Below are 21,225 nucleotides of genomic sequence, written 5' to 3' on the forward strand. Positions count from 1 at the left end.
AAACAGACAGGCATAGTACATGCATGCTCACCACAGTATTTGTTAACTAAAGGGTGTGGCTTTCTACATTTGATCTTTTGAGTTATGTCATTTTCGGAGATGTAGTTATTGATTTTTGCATTAATGAGTTTGATTTCATGGTGAGATCTCTCTGAAAAACCTGCTTATATGATAAGCAGGTATTAAGGATTTAAATATATTGTTAAGGACTGCTGTAATATTACTTGCTTGAAGAGACTGTTTCACTGTATTTTGCAGCGAGAGACATCACTTCTGTCATGGAATTATCCCATTTACTAATAACATACCATCTTTGCTTTTGATTTCAGTTTCACAGTGGGAGACTTCATACTTAATGCATGAACAGTATAGTCTGTTTAATCCAGAAATGTATCTTTTTTTTTCCTTGTGGCATTCAATATTTTGGCATTGGCAGCCTGAGCTGTGGGCAGGGCTCTTTGTAGTGTTACCATCTATAGGAACAGTCATGCTGGAAGCACTGGGCTGTCATGAAGTTGCAGTCCAAAAAACCTGATCAAACATTCAAGTCTTCCTATAATTTGTTTTTATCCTGTTTTTTGTTTTGCCAAACATCGGCAATATTTATCAGCAATTTATTTTTATTTTCTTTGGGTACATTATCTCAATGTGCAAGTTGCAGATAAATACATGCCAGCATGACTTTGCTCAGAGTTTGTCACTGGCACTACTTGCCACAGAGTGACATTATTTTCTATACTAGGTGTAAAACGAGCCTTAATAAAAGCACAAAGTCTGCACCTTTGATTGCCAAAATGATAATGTTATAAGGCTGAAGGTAGTATTTTTGAAATTTCCCAGTCCATGGCTATCACGTTAAAAAGTAGTGGAATTCTTTGCAAGGGGAAATATTATTAAAGGAGGGTAAATATGCCATGACACAATTTGGTTTGAATTAGGTATTAAATCTATTTTTATTAATTTCAGAATGAAGAAGAAATTGCATAAGATTTTATTTGTGAAAATTCTTAGTTTAACAATTTTAAATCAAACACTGAAGATGTATTTCTGTAACTAAAGGAGTCATCTAGACTGGAGGGAAGCTAGAGCAAATAGTTATTTTTCATCAGATTGTAGATTGGATGGCAGTACAGAAAGGAGACACTTGCAGGGTAAAAAATGATGCTGAGAAAGATCTTTTTCTGCATGCTGGCCTGCAAAAAGGGCTTTTCTTTTGTCTGGAACCCACAGGTGTTGACAGCGGGGTTGGTTTCAGAATGTGTTGGATGCTGCCATGGTCAGTTCAAACCAGTCCCTCGGGAATTCATGCAGTAATAGAGAATACTGCCTGTGCTGGGAAATTGATTTTGACATACATTTTGCAAATGCCTTTGCATGCTAATGTGATAGTGTTATTAAAATCCTGAATTCCTTGTGCTGCAGAACAGTTGCAATTCACAGCAATGTTGCCATTTAAAAAAAATCTTTGTAATAGAACCTGTAATTTTGTTTTGCCAATTTTATTTGTCTAGTATAACTTCATATTAATTTCACAGTGGAATTTCAGAACTACTTTCCTGCCTTTTCTTAAAATTGAGGAAAAAAGCCCCCACCTGTAACTGCATTTTTCTCCTATTTTGTCTCATGGTTTTATGAAGTGTTTTATTTTTTTTTCTTCAGATAGTTTCTACAGTTCTTTTTTTCCTGTTCTTTAGTTGGTCTTATCCTCTCCTTCCTTTACCTTCTTTTATTTAGGAGATATTTGCCTGTGGCTGTATGTTTACCAAATAAATATGAGCTGGAATTTGCTCTTGGTATTTTAATTTTGTGTGAAGCTGCACTTCTTCTTGGAAAAGCTGTGACAAGCAAGAATGATGCATAATGCTGGTATCACTGTCTTTACATGAAAGCTTATTCTTCTTCCCTTTAGTTGTTTTATTTCTTTATACAACAACAAAATCTGAATGGAATTTGCCCTTTTATTTCTTTAATTTACTCTAATTTTTAAAGGTATCTTTCTAATGTAATTAGATTAGGTTCCTAAACTTACTTTTTCTCTTGAACTTTTTTTTTTTTTAATTGGTGGTGGGCTGACATGGAGGAACCACAGTGACTTCAGAGAGAGTGGTTTTTGGCTCTGAAATTATCTTGAGAATTCATGTTCTTTGCTATGAATGGGAGAATTTCTCTAATTTGCTGGAAGTGAATCTTCAAGGAATCAGAAAGTAGACTTTTGCATTGTGGGCTGTGAAAAGTCAGATGCTGTAGCCAGTAGGGTGTTACTGTTGGGGGCAGCTTTAGCACAAAGGACTGTACAACCTGGTACTCATGATGTGCACCTGCTTCTTTCTCTTAAAGCTGGAAACTTGGATTTCTGTCATCATCTCACTTTCCAGGAGTTTTGTGCTGAGTTTGCCCTCTGCTCCTTTCCTGCTTCTGTAATTCAGTTTCACAGCACTGTATCATAGTACTCAGCCCATGAGTTGATATTGCCATAGCTTGTATTCATTATCACTAATTGTAGTAACCCAAATCTTGGTCTGTCCTGCAAAGTATGACTAAGCAGCTCCTGGTTTTGAAGTTGTGCCTATGGAAGATGCCTATAGAACCAAGTGGAAATGAAGTAAGTACTTCTTCACAGAACAAAAACATGGTGAATGCCCACAGGATTTAGTATAGGATCAGTTTGTAGTTCCAGCTTTTTGAATTTACTGCAGAAGTAGACCAAATCCTGCAGCGGAGTAGGCTGCAGGAAATGACACCATGATGTTGGCCTTGGACAAGTGATAGAATCAGAGGAGGATGGGAAGGGTCTTTTAAGGATTAAATTATGCATAACTCATGAATCTATCTCCTTTGACTTCACTGAAATATATGTATATAAAATCAACTCCCATTCTCTGTAATTGTGTGTTCCAAGCACAATAACATGCAAAAGACACTTCCTTGCCCTAATGGCATGGATTTCATATAATAGAGAAGTAGTTGCAGTGCATGTCTGCAGCAGTGCTTTATTTGCCTGATATTTTCTCCTGGTGATGACAATCTTTTGTGAGTAAAGAATACTACACCACTACTGGGCAGTTTTCAGAGACAGTAAAGCCATTTTCAATTGCCATTAGTGAGAGTAAAACAAATGTAAATCTCACTGTTCCATCTTATGGTGCCTTTGGAAATTGCCTCTCTGGCAGACGGAGAATGTATTGTAACTTCACAGAAAGCTTTGGCCCATAATGAGAATACAAAGTATCATTTCTGTTGTTTATTTTTTCTATAAATCTGTTTCCCTTGCTTACTTTTACTTGCTTATTTTTGAGCAAATTGCACAGCCTAGCAGATAACTATTATAATAAAGTAGTTGGCGAGAATCCCCTGCTTTGTAGTTCTGTTTAGCTCTGTTACTGTCAAGAAGAAGCAGTTTTCTTCTTCAATGTAGGCTACTTGTGTGTTAATGGTAAAGTAGCTCTACCAGGAATTATTTAAGACATCTCACTGTTCATGAGCTTTGGTTGCTACTGTTATGGTCACTGTATTCAATTATTTCTAGATATACTTCCAATCCATTCTGCATTTGCTTCAAAACATGCTCATTTTTATGTGAGCCCACCTGTGCTCCCTGTGCATGCTACATGCATGACATTACCAGATGTGTGTCCAGGCTGAGGCATTAGGTTACTGGTGTGAAAACAGCTCAAATGACAGAGTTGTGAATTGTGAGCATGGTGGCTATGTGGAGATCATGTTTCTGTTTCCTGTCTCAAAAAACTGCATCTGCATTTACAGTACCTGACTATTAAAGTGCTCAGGCTTCTTTAATTCTCCAAGTGTGCATGTGTAGAACTGGTGGGCCATAAGAGTATGCCTACTTTGTGTTGTGATGGAGCAGTTGCTTTCCCACGAAGCTCCATCACTCTTGTCATAATTAATTCTTTCATAAACTTCTGAATTGTATTTTGTAACATCTTGTAGAAAAAAATTGCATTTAAAAATAGTCTCTTGTATTTAGTTTTCCTGTGAAGACTACTTTTTTCACTTTTAGGTTTCACCGCTTTGGAAAGTAGTTCTTTGATAGTAGCACATTTGTATATTCATGATTATTTGTTTTGGTTGGGTATTTTCCCCATCTGTGGAACTGACTTTTTCAAAATGTCAAGGTTGTTTTTTTCCAACTTTTTCATTTAAGACAGTGGATGTCCTCCAAATGAATGACCCTTTCCCTGCCATTGCTTTTCTGCTGGAGTTAATTTGAGCTGCAGAGGTGCTGTGCTCACTTTAGACTGCATGAGTTGTTCTCTAATTCCATAATGTCAGTTTTTATTCTTTAGCCTTTCTATGAGTTGATTTTCATCCTGCTCCATGCACCATTATTGCATCCTACCTTTCACTTAGCACACTCAAGGCTTCAAGTGCTACAGTAAATGCTGTATAGCAATTAAGCAAGCTCTATACTTTGTGGTGAAGTGCATCTAAATGTCAGAAGTTGTTGTGGAGGTGTTCCATAGTGGTGCCTGTTGGTGCCAGATCCAATAGTGATAAAGGCAGACCAACCAATACCATCCTCCTTCTTGATGGAGGATTGGTGAATTATTCAGGGTCAACTTAGAGTAGCTCACTTAGTCAGAGCATGGTGCTGATGACACCAAGGCCATGGGTATAATCCCATTCATTTAAGAGTTGGACTCGATTCTTGTGGGTTCCTCCCAACTCAGAATATTCTGTGATGGGTTGAGGTCACTCCTTTAAGAGATCACTTTGTGACTTTTCAACTTTCATTTAAGTGATCATTAGCAGCGATTATTTATTAGTCATTGCCAACATTCCCACAGGCAAAAGGGACCTTACTGCAATCCGTAGTAGATCATTATCTGTGGAAAAGGATCTTTACTGGTACTGTTCCATCATTTTTCTAGGACAATGCTGGCTCCACACTTGTTAAGGAGATGGAATTTTTAGTGCTTTTTGATAGGACTCTGCAGATACATTAGCCCAGCTTCCCAACACAAGCTGTGACTGATGTAAAGTGTTTCCTATTTCAGAGATGGGAAAGAGAAGAGAGAGACTGGTATTGTTTGTCTTGGCCAGAAAGTGAGTAAAGAGACACTGAGTAATGGAATTATGAAATAATTGAATATTTCAGTGTAGATATTAGGAAATTTTCACTCATTGTCTAAAAATAGAAAATACTTCATTATATTGAAAAGGCATAAATTAAAAAATTATGAGAACATTCTTCCTGGGAAGAAGATTTGTAGCCATGAATTTTCTTGGCAAGGTTTTTTTTTTTGAGAAAAGTTGTTTATTTGTGGATTTAACACAAGTGAAGACAGTTCATTTAGAAGAGTTTAAAGAAATAATAAAAGCCTGACCTTTGGTTATTAGCCTGTTTAACTATTATATTTACATTGAACACTTCATGGTAGAGGGGAAGAGAGTAGTTTAGTTGACTGTGCAGTTCTTGCATCTTGCTCTTCAGACTCTGGCACTGGCCATTGTCCAGTAACCAGGTCCTGCACTAAAGGTTCTGCTGCTCTGCTCCAGTCTGGAACTTTTCTATCTTTATAATGTTCCTTCAAAAGCTGCAGCTTCACTTGGGAAGGAAGCGGGGGGAAATGAGATCATAATGTGGTGAGACAAACTAGGAAATAAGCTCTGATTCTGTGTACTGGAATGAGATCTTGAGAATAGAATATGGTGGTATATTTACAAGCCAAGTGGAAACCAGTGGTGCAAAGTGGAAAGAGCACACAGAGCCCAGATATTCCCATCTCTCTTCTGTGCTCTCTCCAGGGTCCCTTGTGTGGATGAAATACAATAGTTCTGCTGTGAAACTTTAGTTGCTGTGATTCCCATTTCTGTTGTTTAGCAGGAGCCAGGTCTCAGCAAGAAACTGTTTAAACAGTTAAATTAAGAGACTGTTGCTATGTGTCTGCTGTATAGCTGCTGGTGAGGGAGAGCTGCCACTCTCTGAGGAGGTATGGCAAAGGACAGGAAAAACAAGCCACTTTTTTTGGCCATATGGTGAAAAGTTCCAATAAAGGCAGCTGAGAATAGCTAACATCGTGGACAGGTACCAATAATATGCAAGAAGGATGGAAGCAATTGAGAGCAGAATCTCATTATTCAGTAGTTTGCTATTCTAATGTCTTTTTAGCTTCTCCAGAAAATGGGGGAACATTTACACAGCAATGGAAATTAAAGGGCTACAAATTTAGCACATAGATGTGACAAAACTGCAGGGATCCTTCTGTTTTAATCAGAATATCTGGTCTGTTTATACTTTAAATACCATGGTTCAAATAGTCTCATCCATTAGTTTGAGAAAATTTCTCAAAGTAATGAGGAAATAGGGAATGGGTTGTCTAAAAGCAGCACATGTGATAAAGTGATTTAGTATTAGAGACATACTCTCTGAATATTCAGGGAGGCCTCAATCCTCCCAAAGATTATGGATGTATAAATTCTGTATATACCAAGTTGGACACTTCTTTTTGGAGTTGCTATGTTTCTAATTTTTGTTTCTGAAGAGCAAATACTGAAGAATTTCTCTACTTGCCAGTGCGATCTCATTCTTCTGATTGCTGAGGTTGAAATTCATTCCAGTTAGCCCTTTTGATAACTGAAGGGGCTAAATCCAAAATGTTCAGAACCAGTTCCCAGAACAGAGTACGTCCTTTCCTAAGAGAAAACAAAAGACTTTGGAGAATTCTGGAGCTGAGCAAATGGACCTAACCATCTGATTTTCCTAATCTCCCACTTCAAAACAGCTGATTTGTGTGCAAGAAGTATAGGAACAGTATAGGGCTTCAGTGTCCCTGTTTGGAGGAGAATTCCTAGTCAAATGAAAGGGGTGCTTGTGTCTGTATCACTGATGCGGCCAATTTATACCATCAGCCTCTCTCATTTCCTTCCCAAACTTACTACATCTGCTGTTTTTTGCAAATTAAAAATTGCTGCTAGTACACAGTGTGCTTTCCTTAAATGTTACACTATGAAACTTAGTTACTTTCTGTGCTTGTCTATTTGCTTGAACTGTTCCCTCATATGATGTTCTGTAGTTCCTGTAGTAGCTTGGGTGTATTTTCTAAAGGTCTTAAGGTTTGTCAGGTACTGGATCATGCTATTCAGCATGTTCCTTCTGAACTCATGAACAAAGGGTTAATGTAGAAATCGGAGTATGTAATGCATCTGTTATAATGATGGGTGGGAGGGGGGTTGTCTATTTGTGCTGCAGATTCATGATGCTTTCTCTTTGGCCCTGTTAGTTGGCTCAGGACTGTTCTGGCCTGGAAGCTTTTGTAACTTTGCATTTCTGTGTGGTGTGTGCAGCTCGGCGGGACAGTCTTCGCCTGGGTTTCCATCTGATGGATGTGCATCCCTTACAGTGACAAATGAAATATTTTTCACTCAGTGCACAGTCTGGATGTGTATCCTGACTTGTGCACATATAACATGCTGGTCTTGTGGCCACCATGTAGTTGGGTTTGTGTGTGGAGGCTGTATGAGCTGGGACTGAATGTAGAAGGAAAGGATGCATCTCGTGGTTTCATTCAGACATGTAGCCTGGTCTGAAAAGGGCAGAGTCATTCTGGCCCCGTCATTCTGAATGACATAGATGTCACTATGTTCATTTGAAGATCTGTAGCTTGTGAAAGAGAGTGTACACTCAACTATTTTTATTATTGATGTGCATGACTTAGTTGGCATGATAACGTGTTTCAGGTAAATTTTACTAGCCCTTCACCAAACAGAATTTCTGTTGTATGAGTAAGTGTAATTCCCATAATACTAATCAGGACTTCTAGTTTGGGAATGGGAACTATTTTATGGTAAGCTCAGTTTTAAGTATTGAGAGTGTTTAAAAGAGTTTTAAGTATTTAGAGTGTTTAAAAGCTGTGTCTTGTGTTAAATTTAGAGTGGTGGTGAGTTTGTCATGCTTCTGCATATCGTTCAAACATCATGGATCATAGGTGATACCCTTTAACTCTTTGGGAGTGGCTCTGCCACCTCCACATATTTAAAGCTGGGCCATCTGAATCATGTTTGTAAAATGTACAGCTAACTTAAATTGAAGATCTTGCTGCTTTAGTTACGTTTATTGGGCACTCAGTGGGTTTTGTATTTCAAACCAAATAAATTACTAAAGGATTCTTTTTTTTTGTTAGACATTATCCCAGATTTTGCTTCATGTCATGCAATTGAGGTTAACATTTGCACCTTCTGACTTTTATTCTTTCTGGGGATTGTTTATAGTTACACCTTGTCTACTGCTAGCCCCTAAATTCTGTGAGTGTGAGGCCTTTGAAGAGCAAAAATAGCTAGAAATATAGACAGGCAGTGTTGGAGAGAGAGAAAACAACATTGGTGTATGTTTATGAAAAAATTGATTTAGAAGGAAGGAGAAGGGAAATGTCTCAATACTTTGTGTCAGGCTTCATTTTTGCACCAATTTTTAGGAGATATATAAGATCCCTTGCTAATTTTTAGCCTACAATGAACAAAATATAAAAATATTTTTTCTCAAGTGCTGTGAATACAATATTCAAGCTGTGAGTTTGGCCATGTTTTAAATTTTTCATAAAAGTTGAAATGAACTAAGAGAGCCTCATCTGCTTACTTCCAAATATAAATTAGACATGATTTATAAGACTCCAGTTACACAAAATGTATGCTTTCCTTAGAAGAGAGTTTATTCTTCTTTTAACACTTAGGAACACAACATTTTGCAGGCAATAACTGAAAGTAGTGCAGGCCATATTTCTGAAAGCCAAGCTAGAATATGCTATTAATACTGTGATTTTGGACATAAGCACATTAGCAGATACTCAGGAGTCAGAACAGAAGAGGCCAGCTTTCTGAAGGGATTCTGGAAGGAGTTTCATATTTGTTAATATTTGGCAGTCCGTTTAAATGAACATTCAGATTCTGAGCATTAGACATGCAAAGTGATAGAAGCCTTTGCCTTCATTTACTTATGTATTCTGCAAAGCCTGCCTTGAAGTGGTGTTGTTGAGCCTCACCACGGCAATCAAAGTAAAATGGGACAGATGATGATGATGATATATTGCTGTTTATCTAACTTACAGTAGTACACTTGCTGTAGTCATTAAATGTAGGGGGATACAGTGTGGGTAAATGAAGGTGGTATAGAATGTAATCTTGGCCCCTAATGAGTTGCAGCTGGACCAATTACTAAAGATTAGGAGCAGGCCTGATCTTAACAGGCCACACCAGTAGCCAATAAGAACAAGTGTTATAAAAGAGTAGATTGGTGGGCTCTGCAGTCAGATGACTACTGTGAGGACCAGGAATAGTCAGTGCATAGAGGAGATGCCTGCGAGAAACATCAAGGAGGTATGAAACTCTGGTGATATGGAATCCTTGTACTATAATGATAATACAACTCTTGATATATAAGACAAAAATTAAACCCTGATTTTTCATGGATGAACTAGAAATACCTGCCTTTCAAGTGTGTGTGGATGATTAGGTAAACAAGTCCATTGTTGTATAACTCATTGACTTAAGTAGCAGTCTGAAAGGTAAATAAAGATCTGTAAAAAAAGTGTGTGGGCAGTAGGAAGCCTACCACTATTTGAAGAAATAAACTGAAACAGCTGATGCCATGAGGAAAGCAAAAGAATTTGTCTAACTTTGATCAACTTGCTTTTTCTGAGGATTTTTATTTTTTAAAATGAGGATTTCTTCCTGATTTATGGAAAGGTGGTGACCAGTCAGCTCACTGCTCTGGCAAACACCCACATACACTGCATGGAATACCCACACCTGTATCTGGATTGACCCTCTCTGACATCTTTGGACCTGAGCAAAACTACGTTTTCTGAGTTAATCTTCTGCTAGGGCTTTTTGGACAGGTTTCTTCTCCAGTGACAGCAGGCCTCCTGCTGGCCTGCCATACTACTCTTTCCCTGGTGTTAAACCACCAGATCTACCCAAGGAGTGCAGAAATTTACAAATCTACTTGTAAGTGGCATTCAGGTAGCCTACATATAGTCTTTGCTTACTGTAAAGGTGCAATACAAATCTTTCAGGCTGACAGCAAAGTAAGTTTGAGCTTTTAATCTTGGCTGCTCACTGCTACTTGCTAATGTGACTTGGAAAAGAACTAGGAAAAAAAAATTTCAGTAATCTGACTATACACAAATAAAGGTTCTTGGGTTTCATTCTGTCTTCTTTTTCTTTAAATGGACCACTACTCTTAGTGATCTTGTTTGCAACAAAGCTCCATAAATTGTTGTAGCAGTCCAGTTAGGAATGTTGGTTAGAGCATTGTGATTGGCAGGCATGATTTTGCAGCTCAGACTGGTTTTGGGGCTTGGAAAATGTTTACACAAATGTGTGTAATTGTTCAGATTTAGCCTCTCTTAAGACTATATCACTGCTTAAAGAGAGTTCAGATTCTACCTGGACTGAACTTTTCCTACCACCTTCTTACCATTTGCCTCAGGTTGGTTGTATCAGGAACTGACTTGGCTGAAATCAAATGTTGCGCCAATTACAAAGTTTTTATGATGACCTTTAATTGGATCATATTCTTGACCTGTCTCAAAATCCATTTGCATAAAACTGTGCCAAAAGGAATGCAGTTGGGTGCATGGTTTCTTTTCTACTTAGAGCTCTTTCTCTCCTTTGTAGCATCCTTCTGCAGTTTGTCTATCACAGATATGACTATAATCAAAAGATTTTGTCATTAGTGTTGTAAGATCATGCACATATGCTGAGTTTAGGATATTCACTTCAATCAGTTAAATAATAGATCGCATTACAGCTGTATAAGTCTATACTTGTTATTATGAGTATAGTAATGAAGTTAATTGATCTAAGCAAAACAATAGAATTATTATTACAATTTTTTATTCATCCTATAATACATGCTACTCATAAGTTACACTATTGATTTGCTTTTTATTCTAAGTTGCCCTAAACAAGACAGCTAGTACCTTGACTTTTGCTTTCTAAAACAACTTACTAAATATAATTCTAAAATAATCCTGCCACAAAAAGTTAAAGCATGCTCCAGTGTACAATTATTAAAATAGCATGTTCAGTATGAATAGTTATTTTTGAGATAGATATTCTCAATTATAAAACCCATTGCTCCTTGCTTTATGCAATTAGTGCAGAATAAGGAAATTTTTGTGCTCTGCTGTTGCTTGACAGAGGTATTCAGTCTTGGGGCTCTGTAGCTTACTAATGAATAAAAATGAATTTGTACTTAAACCCTCGAGTGCACATAGCAAGGTTTTAGCATGTTATAAAATCTAAAATTATAGCAGAGTATGTGAACAGAATTAGCAAATGGATGGAGCTGCTCTCACTGAAAAGTAGGGGTTTGTCTTTAAATAAGGCATTAGTCATGCAAATATTTGCTAGTTGCTGTTAATTTCTTTTTCTTTCCTCAGAAATACTTTCTTTTCACTTCTGTTCTTTCAGCTTACATTTACATTAATGATAAAATTAAGTTACTTTGGTTTTGATTATATTTGCACAATAAGAAGGAAGGCAATGTAGACCAAACAGACTGACAGAGTAGATGGTGCTTTTAGCAGACATTTTCTGTGTTGGAACTCAGGCTTTGTACTCCCAAAAAGACATTTTTTAACCCCTGCTCTATCATGTAATAAGTAGGCATTTAGCAGTACAGCTGCTTGCTATGAATTCAGACATTAACAATGTATTTTGTAGCAGTCGAATCCAACCAGGGTAATTAGAGTGATAAGGTCAGACATTCCAGGTTGGACCTGCCTCCCACACCTTTGGATCCTGGCTCACTTCAATGGGATCTAGCTGCCTGTGCTGTTTCACACAAGGCATGGTAGCAAAACTTAAGGCATGTCAGGAATAGCTGCATTAAACTGGAGTGAATTCAGGCTCTGGCTAGTATCAAAGCAGGATTTGCAGATTACAATACAGTCCGAAATGCCTAGTTCTTCCTGGATCTGGACTTCACTTGCTGAGTAGTGTCTGGTGTTCAGAATGAAAGAGTGATGCTGTAATGTACTTAGGCTGTTTTCTCCTCCAGTGATTTTAATTTTTCTTGCTTTCTGTAGACTAAGTGAAAGCAGTAAATCAAAGATCTGTCAATATTTTTTATTGGCAGGTTTGTTCACAGTCATCAGTTAGATACACAGAAGAGCAGAGAAGGCAAAAACTAAGATCTCATAATCGTTCATCATGTAAATTAAATTTCTTTTCATTTGTTTGTTGTGGGGTAGATGGAGAATATTGTAAAAATGGTGTATTATAAAGAAGGTAAAAATTAGTGTGATTTTTTTTTTTTTTAATGAGAGATTCATATGTGAAGCAGGGTTAGTTTTACTTTATTTTAAAACCATGTAGTTAGTTGGAATTTCTGTACAACTCATGGGGGCACAAGTGGAAAAAAAAAACCCAAACAGATGTAGTTGTTTGAAAAGTCAAAATCAATAGCCTTATAATTAAGAAATGTTATGTTTAGTTGAGGTTACAGTGAATACCACATTTCACATGCTGTCCTTGAGCAGAGAGTGTGCCTGGCCTGTGTCTCTGCATTTAGGCTTTTCTCTTTTCACTTGAAAGGCTATTGAGAATTATTGAGTGTTTTGATGGGACTTGCTTCTTATTAGCACCTTCATAAAACTGATGGCAATTTCTAGAGTGAATCAGAAATCGGCTGGAGGTATCAGCATCGGCTTTAGTACAGATTAGCAAGGTTGTGTCTGTGCAGTGCTTATTGTCAGTTGTGGTTATCTCCTTCCTAGAGCAGATCAAAGGAATGCAGAAAAATTGGCATTAGTCAAGTCCACTGACCTGACCAGCACAGTGAAATTTTTTTGTATCAGAGCAAGGATGAGGACTAAGGATTTTCTTGTTTGTTGGGGATTTTTTGAGTATCTGGTACTGTGGTGGTTGACAAAGTAAGCATCAATACCAGTTGAATTAGCAGCTTAAATTTCATTTTTTATTTTGATTTGTGGCTTTCCAGATGCAGCCCAGTTTGAGAATGAAGAATGGGGCTTTTTCTGCTGTCAGTGCAATTGTCAAGGACCAGCTGTTAAGGCCTCAGGCAAAAAGTTCCTGTTCTTGATGTCAAGGCTCATGCTTTTAGGACTTCAAGTGGATCTGCAGCTTTATTCCCATTTCCATATGTTAAACCTGCTGCACTAGGGAGCAGGCTAATCGTGGGTGCTGAGGCAGATAGATAAAATTCCAAAGTAATGTATTTATTGCACTCTTTAGGTTTGGTGTCAGCATTATTGTCTGCACTGCCTGAGGCAGCTGTGAGGTAGAGATCATTGGTTTGTGTTTGATATGCTGTTTTCTCACTAACCAGGGTTCTAAGTCAGAGCACTGGCTTGAAGACATTTGATGATGTGCGATTGTGGCAGCATGCGTGCTAATCTATCATACAGATACACCCAAGTAACTTGAAAAATGTCTTCTACCAGTAACTTCACTGCTAATATTTCTATGGTCACGTGTTGCTGACAGCATGCCACCAACTCAGACTGCTCCTCTCCTTCCCTGTGGTCGTGGACAACATGAAGGTCTGGCAGAGCAGATGCTTCCACAAGTAGCTAACCATTCCAGTGGTGCTTGGGTTGCCTACGTGAGGAATTAAAACACTTCTCTGGTGAGGGTTTGCCGTCAGGTATTGCTGTACTGCCTGGAACACGCCTGCTGTCCTTCAGTATGTCAAATGTAAGGATGCTGGATAGATCCATTTTACACCATTGGTCTAACTGAACCTTCTCAGCTCCCTGGTAATTTTGTCTTTTTTTTATTTTTCTTTTTTGTAGTTTCTTAAGCTGTGAAGAATTGATTTAATATTTCTTAGTCTCATTTAATTGCTATCACAGATGACCATGGTGATGACTTGACTGAATGGCCTGGTCTTTCCAGTGGTCTGGTCTATCTGAAAGATGTGAAATTAATCCTGGCCACTCAAATGTGAAACTCAGCACTGCCAGTCAGTCATCTTTAAGGCTGCATACTCTAAATCCTAAGAATTATTTTTTTATAGGTTCTGAATCTTTGATCTAGAAGTAATAGGATTGTCTTTTTTGTTGTGGTTTTGTGAGTACAAGACACTTTCCCCATTTTGCATATAATGTAAAATATTTAATCTGCTTTTCAAATTATGTTCATTTGTTAGGAAATAATATCTAGGAAGGAAAATAAAGGTAAACATAACCACAGGGACTTTATTTTAATTTTTTGAGGATAAAAATGAGTGGAAATGAAAAAAAAATATATATAACGGGAGATTTCTCTTAAAATGACTTTATGTTTAAAGCAATGTAGAATTTAGTAGCAGATCTATTTCTCTATAATCTTGCTTACGATTAGTTCAATGCCTGTAAAATATGGAGGCATTGCCCATTGCTGAGTTGTCATCAATCCACTGAAGTGAATGGAAGGAGTTGAAGATCTGCCAGATGTTTGCTTTCTGTAAGCTCTGAAGTCTTTGCTTTCTCAGCATAGTGCTAAAATAGTTTTGCTCCCTCTTATTTACATGTACTGCCAGCAATTTTTTTTCCATTTAAACCTGGAAATGTGTTACAGGGTTGAAGTGCACATGTGAGCGAGGAAATTAGGGCAGTTACCTCTAAAATGATGGATTCTTTAAGGTCATCCCCTCTTTCCATATGCAAATATAAGATGATTTCTGCACTTCCAACACTGTTGAATTTTATTTATCTTCTTACATTTTTTAGTATCTACCACTTCACACCATTTATTTTCCTCTTGCACTAATCTGTCTGAACATCACACAGGTGGATCAGATTTTTTTACTTGTTCTGCACAACATTTCTCTAGGTCCCCCTGTTTTCTCCTCCTGAGACAATATCTGAAGTCTAACCACTTCATTGGTAGTGTCAACAGGACAGAACAAACTGGTTTTTTTTCTCTGACAGATTTTTAGTCTAGACATTGTACAAGCTGACCACAGGATGTAGGCTACAGGAAGCATGACTGACAGGAGAAGTCCAGCCGGGAGCTATGCACACATTGACTCTTATTGGCTTTAAAAATGTTTCTTGGGGAAATACTTTGTCCTGAACTTATTCCCAAGTTTGCACTCCTTAAAAACTTGGATGTTCAACTTACTGCATTGAAAACAAATTTAGTAAAAGGAGAAAGACCTTGGGAGCATAACTGTTCCTTTTCTTCCCCTTTATTTTTCTCCAAGATTCCAATCTTGTATTAGGCTTGTCAGAGGTGTTACATATTTGGTACTCTCTTGCCTCCCACTTCTTCAAGGCACATAAATCCATTCAACTCTATCACCTTTGTGATATTGCTAACATACAACTCTCTTGATCAGTCCACTGTGAAAATTCCTTCTGCTGCCTTCATTTCCTCCGGTTTGGGCTGCTGTAACTCACAGCTCTTGGGCAGTTAACTGCTGCAATACTCTGTAGGATTGGTACTCACAGTAGGCTATCACAACCCAATGTTTTTTGGACAGTGACCACTGTGTGCTTTAATTCCTGAAATCTTTAACAATGCAGTCACTTAATTGTGTCAAAAAACTTGAATTTGTTAGCATGTTTTCACTGAATTCCTCCTTCTAAATCAGCTTGCATTTAGTTATTAATTTTAAGGATCTTTTTTCAGCCTCAATGATTCTATGATCATATAGTTAATAGCTTCCCTGACCTCAATTGTAGTGCCATTCTGTGTCAGATCTGTCTGCTACAGGAAATTTTTCATTCACTTTTAATTCCAGATCTTCCCTCTTCAGATCAAAGGTTCCATGGTGAGTGATTAACAAAAGGACTACTAAGTGGGTAGAAATTGAATGGATGTGAGGTGCTTGAACAGGAAGAAAGATTATTTTTTTCTCAAAAAATGGATGCCACTTAGTTCTGCTGCCTGAAAGTTGATTATAGTAATTTAAGTTGATCACAATTAGACCTTTAAATTTGCATAGCCTTGAACTGAAGCATTTTTATTTAAATTCATCACTCATTATGCCTTTACATGTACTGTTCAAAGTCTGAAGACTGCATAATTTACAACAAAGAAAACAAGTCACCAAACGTCATGAGCTAAACTTCTAACAATACCCTCAAATTTTACCTGCAATCAATCACTCATGCTCAGTTGCAGACAAAAATATTATCATTTACACATGTAACTGCATGTAGGCACAGTCAGACAGAACCTTTCAGTACTGTCACCCCTGTTGGATTTCAGGCAAAAGAAACAAATTGAAATACTTTTCTTATAAGGGTGAAGTGAATTATTGCTCCATAACATTAGGGTGGTAGATTACTAAGAGCTCACTAGATGTGTGTTCTGGTCTTTTTTTTATGACAGAAATAATAAAGTACGAGGCTGGAGAAATGTGCATGTTGTAGATTTGATTTGCATACAGCTGTAAAGCATTTTTAGGACTGGATCTTTGTTTAGCTGTGTGTGATTGTGATTTTTGCCTTTAAATTGCCCAGAACAAGTAGTTGGACCCAGGTCAGGAGTGGCCGTGCGTTGCACACTGCTGCAGCTGTGGGGTGCAAACCTGCAAGGGTGTGAAAAGGGCACGAAGGGCTCTGCGAGCACAGGGCTCCCCTAAAGGAGCTTTTTTTTTGTGTAAACTCTGGTATAATGGCCTTTGGCATTGCGGAAAACCTTCCTATGGGAGGGAAAATGTTGTGGAGCATGTGGTGCAGTCACAGTGATACTTCTGAAATGCAAAAAATCTTGCGCTTCCATGAAGAAGTGGAAAAGTCTGAAAAACAAGCAAAAACCAATCCACAACAAGCAAAAAAATAATAATTGAAATAACACATATATCTTTTGGGCTGTCACTTTAAAATTCTGATTGATGTAACTTCTCTAGAGTAAGTTTTAGCTTTATGATTTGAATTGGCACTTTTTATGTGGTTTCCTTTTCCCCACTTCCATGCTTTCCAGGCTTCCCAAGACATGCTTTGTTCATTTGGTTTTAATTCAGTCCCAGCTAAGTATCTCAGTGCCAGAACAATTCCTGTGTGGGCAAAGAAGGGAGCTTGTGATGCAGGCACTCACTGGTCTTTATGGCCACATTTGTCCTGGTAGGAGCAGCAGCCAAAGGCTCTTCTGGGTCCTATGGCCAAATGACCTGGCACAGCTTGTGTCCATGCAACTAAATTAATTTATATCACCCTAGCAGGGTGACTTAATTCAAACCTACTTCCAGGAATACTCCCTGGCCCGGACTGTTTATTTTGAAACTGTACCTAAAATTGTGCCAGATGGTTTTCTGTACAGGCAGGCACATGCAGATCTCCACCTCTGACCTTGCTGTGGGTCTCATCAGCCTGTGTCAGGTGCAGGCACTGACTGGCACAGGTCTCTCTGGGCTCCCACAAACTCTAACTCTTGGGCTTTGTGATACTAACGTTTCCAAAGCTCTGTTAAGGTCTTCTCTGTTACATTGTGCTTGTACAGACAGGCTGATGGAGAACCCATGGAAATTACCATTTTCAAAGAAAAAGGGGAAAAGGAAACCAATTGCAAAGAAGAAATTCTTTATGTATCTCCAATAATGGCAAGTTAGAGAACTGAAAATCCTGGTTTTCTTAATGCATGCATAGCTTTCACTTAAGTTTAGAAACATTTTGGTAGAAAATAATTTATAACAATATCACAATGGAGCGTGCCAGAGAAGAGCCAAACTCAGCACAAAACACTTGTTATCAAAGATCTTAGGGGAATAAAATTGAAGGAGCAATGTACAAAACTTCTGTGTTTATCAAATACCACCTGTGGGTCAAAAAGCATGAGTGCCACCAAGCCCTCTTTCAAGTGAAAACTAAATTAAGATCTGGGAAGTCTTTTATAGAATACATTAGGTAAGGATGTCCTGCAGCACTTTTCTGATCCACATGTGACATAAGAACTTTCTGATTTTTTTGTAAGAGCTACCTCCACTGGTAAAAACATAAAGGGAAAATAGTTTAGGTATGGCTTAAGAGCATGGCTTTTCCAGTCTTGAGAAATGAAGAGGATTGATATTTACACTGTCAGTAGTTCAGACATTTTATGAACTGCTGGCAACCAGCTTAGGTAGCAGAATTTATTCTGGGTACAAACAATTGCTTTTACAACACAAACGGGTTCAAAAATCCCAGACACTTTGTTTTAATGAGTAATTGTTTCACTGGCTTCATTTTTATCTCTTGTCTCCTTGCAGGTCAAAGCAACAGATGCAGATGCTGACCAGTTTGCAGAAATTGAGTATTCTCTTTATGATGGATTTAATTTTTATGAAAAATCCAAAGCTTTCCAGATTGACCCACACACTGGTCAGATCTTTGTGTCTCAAGACATTGACAGAGAAGGAGATCCAACCACTTATGATCTCTTAGCAAAAGCTACAGATGGGGTAAGTTTCACCTTTCTACACTGCCAGATTTGTGAATGCATTTGCAAATTTGGATGTCTGATATACTTTTAAATGAGAATGTAGCAACTATGTAAAAAACTGCATGAATTTGAATAAAATGTCTTGTCTTTAAAGAGAGCAGAAAATTCTATTCATGAATTGTGAATTTCTACACAAACTAATACAATTGGCTGGGAAATACCCAATGACTCCTAAATAAAGTCTGGAAAAATGTTTCTAGGATGTTAGTCCTTGCTAATTTTCCTCCTCCTATTGAAACCAATGGACTCCAAGTTACTTCTGCTCCCTGCTTTCAAGATCACTGCAGCAGTAATAAGAGAGTACCATGGGCTGGAATTGCATGGCTACTGTGGGTGACAGTGACTTTCCTGGGGAAGTTCCTTGTCCTTTCTAGCTGTCTGGTGCCATTGCTGCCACTGTGGCTGGGTGCAGCCTCCCTGCAGCTGCATGTCTGCAAGCTTTCCCACTTCTCAAGATCTGGTGCTTGGAAGTGAGCATTCATGGTACAGCAAGGGCGGGGTAGTTGTAGTGCCTGAAATAGTCCATAGCAGATCCTGGCAAGGAAGGTGAGGAGACATTTCTGTGGTGTGAACATATTAAGATGTCTGGGGATGGACGCCTTGCCCACCTGATGCCATGTAACAAAATATTTTGCTAGTAAGCTCCAAAAAATAATGGGACAAAACTATTAATTGTATTTTCATTATGAAATATTTTTGTGGTTTGCAGTCTGAGGTTGTTCCTTTATAAGGCCCAGTTTGTACTTGTCTTTACCTTCTTCAGCTTAATGGTAAATCGTGAAGAAGCTGAAGAAGGTTATTGGTTGCCTTCAAATGTTAATTTTAACATAAGGACACTTTTTGAAATGTTATTCAGGTCACATTTTGCGGTACAATTTGTCCCAAAAAACATTGAAATTCAATTATTTCAGACTAAGCAGTTTTTATTTCTTATTTTGAATATTAAATTTGCATTTAAGGTCATGTCCTAAATGTATGTAATATAACTTTTAAAAAATGCAGTTGTCTTAGAAATGCTGTATTTTTCATTAAAATGCCTGTGGGGTTGTTTTATTGTACATTGAAGAAACTTAGTGAACTATGATTTCTATACCTATGAGTAGGTTCACTTAAGCAGCTGCAGTTGATGGTAGTATTAATTATTTCATTTTGAGAATTTAGCCATTGAGGGTATATCTGTTTTGTTGAATTCAGATATTTGTGTAATAGTTAAACAATGTTTTTTTCTTTAGCTGTCCCAATTCAGTGCTCAATTCAGAGGCTGCAGAAATATTCTTTAATTAATATTGCCTTTAGCAGTGTGCTTTTTCTTCCTCATAGATTTCTTTAGAGCAGAAAAAAATTACATAAATATATTGGTATATTTGTTTCCATACTCATCTGATTTTAATGTCTATTAACTTGACCCTGCTTATTGCAGGGGCTTTGAAAGGTGTCTTTGAAAGATGACTTTCTTTGAAAGGTCTCTTCCTACTCAAACCATTCTAAGATTTTAATATAAGGATATAAGAGTGGGTTTTTCCAGGACAGTGCCTGTAATGTCTATAGCAGAGGCAGTTCTCTCTGACCATTTTGGAATTTCACTTGTATGGGATTTCTGCCTTCAAAATTTATACTTGAATACATATATCCAAAAAAATTTTGAAGAGTAAAGCAGTCTGTATGGAAATGTATAACAGCATAAAATTGGGCATTCTGCTATACTTCATAATTTCATTTTTCCTATCATTCACATGTTTTGGAGCTGTATAAATGTAAAGGACACATACACATGTTTGGAATATCAAGATGAATCATTAATAAAGGGTATGTGAGAGCTGAACAATAGTAGTGAAATTCTGAAAATTTTCTAAGATACTCAGTCAGCCATAGAAAATTAATTTGAAAACCTGAAAGAAAATATGTTTGCTTGAACAAAAACTTCATGCCTTAATTTTTTTAGTTAAATTACTGCTCTATTGATAAATCTTAACTTAAAGGAAAATAGCCAATGCATTGAAACGATAGGGTATTATTTTTTAAATTGCTCTGTCATTTATCTCCATTTATGGACCTTGTGTTTTCAGAAGTTCAGTAATGGGGAGAAAGGTTCAATTTTTTATTGCCTTGTTTGTGACAGGCAAGGCTTGATCTTTTTACTGGAAGTCAGCACTTTGTAGAAGTTTGCCTGTCTGAGACCTAAATACTAAAGCACCTAAATTCAATATCAGCTTTTCAAATTTTCAGTGCATCTGAACTTGTGTTGACCAACTCTCTACCCTTAAAGCAGAATTGTAGTAGGATATTTATCCTATTTCCTGACATTCTGCTGCTGATTTTGATGGATTAAAGATGTTAGGTATGGGGCTCAAAGTGGAGGCTGTGATCAGGGGAGAAATGTGCACAGAAAGAGAGAGAGGAAGGATGAAAGGTCACTTGTGACAAAGAAGGTTAGAGAGATGAAAAGGAAAGAAAATAACCCAGTTAATTAGAAATGAGGAGGAAAATAAAGTATTTTCCAGGTGGTGTGCAATTTATCTTACAGCTAAACTATCAGTTTCCTCCACCTGTTCCTGGCTACTCCATTACATGGCTTTAGAACTTGTCAGTCATGTCTTAAATGCATTGAGTAGAAAATGTAAGAAGTGAACTTGAATTGTACATAAGAGCCCATGGAGAGGCAGGTGGGAAAGAGCTTCTGTTAAACTGGTTTTAAATAAACATCCTGTGAGAGTTTGTGGGAGCACTCTCACTGATTAAGCAAAGATGGAAAGAAGTATCCTTGTCTCTTTTATATGAAATTGTAGATCTTCAGTTTTTGACCTGCTTCATCATCACTGCAAAGGGTTCAGTACA

At 37.6% G+C, this 21,225-nt stretch overlaps 1 protein-coding gene across 1 annotated transcript in view; it reads left to right on the forward strand.

Annotated features, from left to right (window-relative positions):
* DCHS2 (dachsous cadherin-related 2) overlaps nucleotides 1-21,225 on the forward strand; it is a 104,399-nt gene that overhangs the window by 24,906 nt on the left and 58,268 nt on the right. The window contains exon 2 of the mRNA XM_058803703.1: nucleotides 18,158-18,349. Within this exon, the coding sequence (XP_058659686.1) occupies nucleotides 18,158-18,349 (192 nt within the window). The remainder of the gene's footprint in view (nucleotides 1-18,157; nucleotides 18,350-21,225) is intronic.

Source organism: Ammospiza caudacuta, chromosome 4 (assembly GCF_027887145.1).
Source record: "Ammospiza caudacuta isolate bAmmCau1 chromosome 4, bAmmCau1.pri, whole genome shotgun sequence".
NCBI classification, from domain to species: Eukaryota; Metazoa; Chordata; class Aves; order Passeriformes; family Passerellidae; genus Ammospiza; species Ammospiza caudacuta.